General features: G+C 30.6%; 1 protein-coding gene across 1 annotated transcript; it reads left to right on the forward strand.

Annotated features, from left to right (window-relative positions):
• Positions 1–459: 459 nt before the first annotated feature.
• HSFA3 (heat shock transcription factor A3) lies at positions 460–2598 on the forward strand. The gene is made up of 3 exons (XM_079028109.1): positions 460–1019; positions 1111–1376; positions 1724–2598. Exons 1-3 carry the CDS (start codon positions 908–910, stop codon positions 2483–2485), a joined length of 1140 nt encoding a protein of 379 aa, XP_078884235.1. The 5' UTR covers positions 460–907; the 3' UTR covers positions 2486–2598.
• The last annotated feature ends 4595 nt before the right edge of the window (positions 2599–7193 follow it).

The following is a 7193-nucleotide window of genomic DNA, read 5'->3' on the forward strand; positions in this document are numbered from 1 at the left end:
AAAATTTATACTTTTGTCCCAGATTTTAAGTTTTATTACAAATTTGGTAAAAAATTTTGTAGAAAAATTTAAAATCTTGGTAAAAAAAATGTAAGTTTTGAAAATGGGATTGTCTGCTGACCGGATAAAATGGTCAAAATTATTATAGTTGCGGATTTTGGGGACTTAATTGAATGAAATAATATAGAATAATTAAATCGATTATGAAGACAAAATATAAGGATTTTTATGGAGTTTTTCATTAAAAGAAAATAAAAATGGAATAATAGATTTTTATATATGTCAGGGACTAAAATTGTAACATAATATTATAAGTATTGTCCGAATTATTAAAAAAAAAAGTTTAGGGATCATGTATAAATTATGTAATAGTTAAAATAAATATTAAAAAAAATCAAACATAAAATAGCAATTTACTAATTTTAATTTAATTATAAAACAAAATAAAATTATAAAAATAGACGGACAATCTTTACAAACTACAAAAACCACACGTTTTAGTAGTTGTCTAATACTGTTACAAGTTTTGACAAATCACATAACTAATAGTGTAATTTTGTCTATTTCGATATGTGATTTAAGTGTTTGGACCAATAGACCAATATTACTTAATACGGAAGGCTTTTTTGCCAAGTCGGATGCACACGCACCACACCGGATCCTTCCTCAACGTACAACACTGAAATCTAATTGGCTGCACAGCCACCACCCTCCACCCACCACCTTCATCAAAAAATATCTGCCACAGAACCATGAAGATCGGCGGTTCAAAAATAGACGCGCCGCCCAGTAACTGTAGTGGACTCCACCGCCTTTCCACCAGATTTTTTATGTCTCTGCTGTACGTTACCTATTTATACCCCATTTCCTCATCCGCCCACCGACCATTTTACAATTTCGGTCTTCAATGAATCCGCACTTTTCTTCATCTTCTCCGGCAGGATCCGACCCGATTCTTCACATCTGGTCTCCTTCGCCGACCCCGTGCCAGCAGCCGCTTCCTTTGTCAGTTACCTTTGGTGGGTATTTTGTAGTTTCCCCTAAAATCACTCTGTTTTTCATATTTTGATCGGAATGTGATAAATTATCCTTGTTTTGTTCTGGATTTAGCAGATGCGATGGTGGCGACAACCGGAGAAGGGGATACGGATACGATTCCCCAGCCGCTGGAGATTTTACAAGGAACACTAATACCGCCATTTCTGTCAAAAACTTTCGATTTGGTGAGTGACCCGAGACTCGACCCGATTATCTCATGGAGTGGAAGTGGGCAGAGCTTCGTCGTCTGGGATCCGGTGGAGTTCGCCAGAATAATCTTGCCAAGAAACTTCAAACACAACAATTTCTCGAGCTTTGTTCGACAACTTAACACATATGTGGGTAAATATTAGCTTCACACACTTGACCCTCCTTTAATCATGGGGTCACTCTGTTAATCTGTATGTAAATGCTTCCTTGTATGTTTCTGTTTTTCTTCCAATTCTTCCACCTGTATGTTCTTTCTCTTTGTAATCGGCCATTGTTATTGCATCTTGTATATACTTTCGATGTAATACTTTAACTAGGCATAGATTCAACCCCAAATCGTCTGTAATTTTTGATGTATAACATCATTGTAATTGTTTTCCTGCTAATTGAATGTATGTTCTTCTGTAATTGTGTTCTTGGTGTTATATGATTTCTTGCACATTCTTTTTTTACGGGTTCACATGATTCGATCCAGGGATTCCGCAAGATTGATACAGACAGGTGGGAGTTTGCCAATGAAAGATTCTTACGAGGGAAGAGGTATCTGTTGAAGAACATTCAAAGGCGTAAATCGAATCAGTCAACAAGCAGTAACGAAGAAGCTGAGATAGAACAATTACACAAAGAAAAAGCAGAAATTATGAAAGAAATCATCAATTTACAACACGAACAGCGTGAGACGTATCAATATATGGAATCAATCAACGAAAAACTCAAAGCAGCTGAACATAAACAAAAGCAAATGATTTCGTTTATGGCTAAACTGATCAAAAACCCGCAATTTGTGTCTTCTATACAAGAAAAGAAAGAACATCAGCTTCATATCGCTTCGCCACGAACCATTAGGAAGTTTGTTAAACATCAACCCCTTGAATCAAATCCTATTACAGCACCAGAAGGTCATGTCTGGAAAGGGAAAACCGTGTCGGAAATGGAATCAGAGGCTGCACTGGAATACTTATTTCCGGTGGATCTCGGAAAAGGGAAGAATGTATTGGAACCGGTTTCTGTTGGGATTGACGATATTACTGTGAAACAAGAGGACATTTGGAGCATGGGATTCGAGACTAATGCGATATGGAGTGATGTTGGAAACTTTGAGTTGCCGGAGTTTGGTGTCGGAGGTGTTGAGTCGTCGGATTTATGGAATTTAGGAACTTCCGGTGCTGTGAATTGGAATCGTTTTGATGAGATTGAAAGGCAAGAAGATGATAGGTTAAGGGAAACGGATCCATAGGTTATTCGGATCCAATTCGTTTAGGATCATTTTGATATATTGAATATTTTTTATGATTTATATTATTTATTTTTTTGTTTTATCGAATTTTAGAAAAAAATCTTTTATCCAAATTACTTTATTTCATGAAGAGGCTAACATGTGAACATGAACCGCTCATTACATGTGAAATCCTATCCTAAAGAATGAACTTTTTGGTCTATTTCTATAGAAACAGCTTGCTAATGTATTTTGAGAATGCATAAATATGGAAATCGATTTTAGACCTTTACTGTTTATATATGTTCATAAATAAGTCAAAAGGAAAACACAATCACAAGTAATCTTCTACAACCAACTATTTAGTCAACGAGAGTCATAAATTTAGAATTCAAACTTATATTGCCTAACTAAAGCGATGAAGGGCGTGCTTGGTAAAAGTAGTTGTTAGCTGGAAGCGGGTAGCTGGTAGCCGGAAGTTGTAGTTTTTATTTGTTATATGAATGTTTGACGAAAGTAGCTGGAAGCTTTTGAGATGTATAAAATTACATAAAAGGATAATTGATTAAAATAAATAAATATATAAATATATTTTTAAAGGTAATTATTGAAATTGATTTTAAAAGCTCATGAACGTTTTGTTAAACGCTACATCAAGTAGCTTTTAGAATCGGAACGTTTTGTTAAAACTAAAAACTAATCGATCGTACTGTCAAACGAAGCTTTTAGTTTAAACTAGAGCGTTTTATCAAAAGCTAAAAGCTAAAAGCTTCCAAAAGTTTCCAAAAGCTCCGTGTCAAACACGCAATACACAGAAAAAGTTTGGTTATCGGTTCCTCGGTAATACCAAAAGCAAAATATCAAAAGCAATATATATATATATATATATATATATATATATATATATATATATATATATATATATATATATACTAGTTTATAACATGTGAGAACTACGGTTATAAAATCAATTAAAATTTCATATTAAAAAATCAAAATTATTAATCAGTTATTTTAAATAAATTATTACTTAAAAGATATTTTTTTAGTCATATAAAATTATAATCGTTGATTTAAATAAATACGTGAAGTTATATCACCTTATAATCAGTATTAATTTTATTTTATTTTTTAATCTAAAGTTACTAATTTAATATACTTAAAGTGAAAAAAAAATTAAAATTTAAAATGGATGATCAATTATTAATTTATTGTAATTACAGAAAAAATTTAAAATTTAAAATTTAAAATGGAGAATCAATTATTAATGGGGTTGGCTAAAAAGAAACCATAATTTCCATTTGGACACCCTATTTGATTTTTAAGGTTTTTTTATTAGTTGAATTTACATAGTTTTTTGAAAAAGTAAATTATAAATAATTTATTATAGGTTGACTTTTAATAAAAATGTTTATACGGTGTTTAAAGGGTGTCAATTTAGCAACACCCTTATTAATTTAATGTAATTAGAGTAAGAAATTTAAATTTTGAAATTTAAAATTGATAATTAATAGGTTGACAAATGGCATGATAGGTGACATATAATATTAATGAGGGGTTCTAATAGTATGACACTTGTCAATATGAGAATAAACTTATTCATTTACTCCCTCCGTCCCAAAATTATTGTCCACAGACAAAAAACACACATATTAAGGAAGCATTAATTACCACTACCTTTAAACAATAAAATGACAGTTTTTTCCTTACTTTGCATTTAATGGAAGCTTAGTTGGTTAAGTAATAATTAGGAGGTATTTTGGTAAAAATGTTATTTATTTTTAGAAGTAAACTATTATTTTGGGATAAACCAAAAAGGAAAGATGGACTATAATTTTGGGACGGAGGGAGTATTAGAATAGGAATATATATATATATATATATATATATATATATATATATATATTATTAGTAAAAATTTATACGTTTGTTCACTCCGATTTTTCATAAAAATATATATAAATATGCCTTTGCTAATACTATATAGCACACATTTCTCGATGTATGCGCATATCATTCTTTATCAACTTAATTACTGAAAATACATGCTCCATGAGGATGTTGCGATGGTCAAAATTGATGTTAATTGCAACAGAAGAAATACCATTAGATTTATAGTATGTTTGTTGTTTTCAACCATCATCATTGTCGAAATGTATCCAAGCCCATAAAATGCGTGCCAATTTGAAAATCATCTTGTAATATCTAATTTGTTTTTTCCCAAAGTAAGGTATTATCTATACACACATGTTATTGTCAAGTAGACTCTCTTATCTACAATCCAATAAAATATATCAATTTTGAGGTGATGTAACTATTTAATTTGTGAGTTAAATAAAATAAATTGGGGAAACACTAGTTAAATTGTGATCGAATAAATTTATTTACACTCAAATAAATAAAATAAATAAATAATACAATTAGCAAAAAACGATAATCATAAAAGTGAATCGAATGAATTTAATAAATTAAATACTTAAAAAAAAGTCAAGGTTTAGGAAATTAGGTTGACATGGATAAATTATGGAAATACTAGATGTAACACTTGTTTAACTCATTTAACCCTAAATCTTTTGTTATCTTCTTCAATGCTTTGTAACCTAGGGTTTGGATTTTATTCTAATTCGGTGTCATAGGGAGTTTATTTTGTTAGATTGAGCTCTAGGTTTAAATTCATTATTTGTACACTAATATGTCATCAACATCCTCTGATGTTGCTTGAAATCCACTAATAAGTGGTTTTGAAGCTTATGAAGCAAGAATTAGTGAGTTATGGATTTATGAGCTTTTTACAAATGAAATTATTGATTAAGGGTCGTTTGATAGTTACTGACTGAGAAAGTGCTGATTGAGTAAGAAACTATGCTGTTTGATTATACATCTGACTGAATGTGCTGATTGATGCAAAATGACCATTTCACCCTGATGCTCTTTATAATAATAATAATAATAATAATAATAATAATAATAATAATAATAATAATGTATACAAAAACTTCCAGCATAATAGACATTAAATATACTATTTTAGAGATTAAAACACAAAAAACTCTTTAGTTTGCTGGTAAACATCATTATATGTATATGGGAGACCCGAGTTCAATTCTTGTAACCTCCCATTTCACTTGTTTTTATCCAATGTCAAGGGTATTATTGTAAAGTCTTGCTTTCTTTCTCAGTCAGCCTCCTGCCAACTCCTTTCTCAGTCATACATTTCTTACCGAGTCAAATGGCCAAAGTTAGATTATCAAACACATTTTGCTGACCGAGTCAGCCAAAAACATGTAACAACATTTGATGATTGAATCTAGATTTACATTTGAATATATTTGATATAAAAACGTGTAACAACATTTGATGATTGAATCTAGATTTACATTTGAATATATTTGATAGTTGGATTATAAAACTTTTTTTCAATAATCTAAATTTGTTTCGCACTAATGCTTTCTTTTGTTTATAGATCATGAAATCGCAAACTCGAATCTTTTTCAGAAGTACATTGGTGTTAAATATGACTCAATTAAGCTTTCAAATGTGCCTATAAACCCTAAAGTTAAAGTCCATTTCATCCTAGCATCCACAAATTGTTTACATCAATATTTCATCCTAGTATTCACATTCGCAATATGGTGGTGAAACTATGGTTTTCTTTGTAGCGTTCAATCAATATTCTATTCTCTAGTTGTATGTAAGTTGAAAGAGAATAAATGCTTTTTCCTTGACGTCGAGAGGCCATGTCATTATATAAATGTATCAAGCTACAATATGATGTGAGATAGAGACGGTGGATTTGGGGATAAGAGGAGGAGGAGGGAGAGGGTAACAAATCGAATCATGGTCAGATGAGATTATATAATGAAGTTTGGGATGAAGATACTCCATTAGAACAAAAATATTATCCAAATCGATTTTTTTTAATAATAGCATACTTTCCAACTTTATATGACAACCGGGTAAGTTTTGGTGAAACTGTTAACATTGAACAAAATTAGAAATATTTGATTTAGAACAAAAACTAATGAAATGTCAAAATATAAAAAAAAATGATAACATACATTTGTTCTTATATTAATCTAATCTTTTAGAATAGTCATTAAGTTGGGTAAAAACTCAAATTAAAATCACGATCTTGTTCGTAGGATCGTACGATCCTACGATCCCACCAAGGCAAATCGATCCTGATCTTACTAGGATCGTTTTTTTGGTAAGATCATGGTCGGATCGTTATATTTAAAAAAAATTATAATATTTTTTTCTTGAACTAATTATGTACAATAACTCATTTGAATTGTTTATCGTTAAATGATAATTAGATACGCATTTGTTATGTTTTAAATTATTTATTCTTAACTGAATGGTTAATAGACAGATGAAAATGTTTTTGGTAGGATCTTACGATCCAATTCAATCTTATAATCACGATTTTACAAAACGAAAAATCAATTTAATATAAGATCACGATTTTAAGGACCTTAAATAAATAAATGAATAAAAATTGATTATCTATAACGTGTATGAATAACATGTATTTAAAAATTTAACAACTAACAAGGGTTGTGGGACGCAAACATGATGTTCCAAATCTTTCAAACGGGTACTTTTACGCTTTTGCCCTTTGAAACATCCCCTTTGGCCCTTTTGAACGAACACGAAATTCTTTGCACTGACTCCTAAATGGTCCAAGGATCATAAGACCCTTGATTTTACGATTTTGCCCTTCGAAACA

The sequence above is a fragment of the Lactuca serriola genome, chromosome 1 (genome assembly GCF_051521515.1).
Source record: "Lactuca serriola cultivar US96UC23 chromosome 1, Lser_US96UC23_V15, whole genome shotgun sequence".
In the NCBI taxonomy this organism is placed as follows: Eukaryota; Viridiplantae; Streptophyta; class Magnoliopsida; order Asterales; family Asteraceae; genus Lactuca; species Lactuca serriola.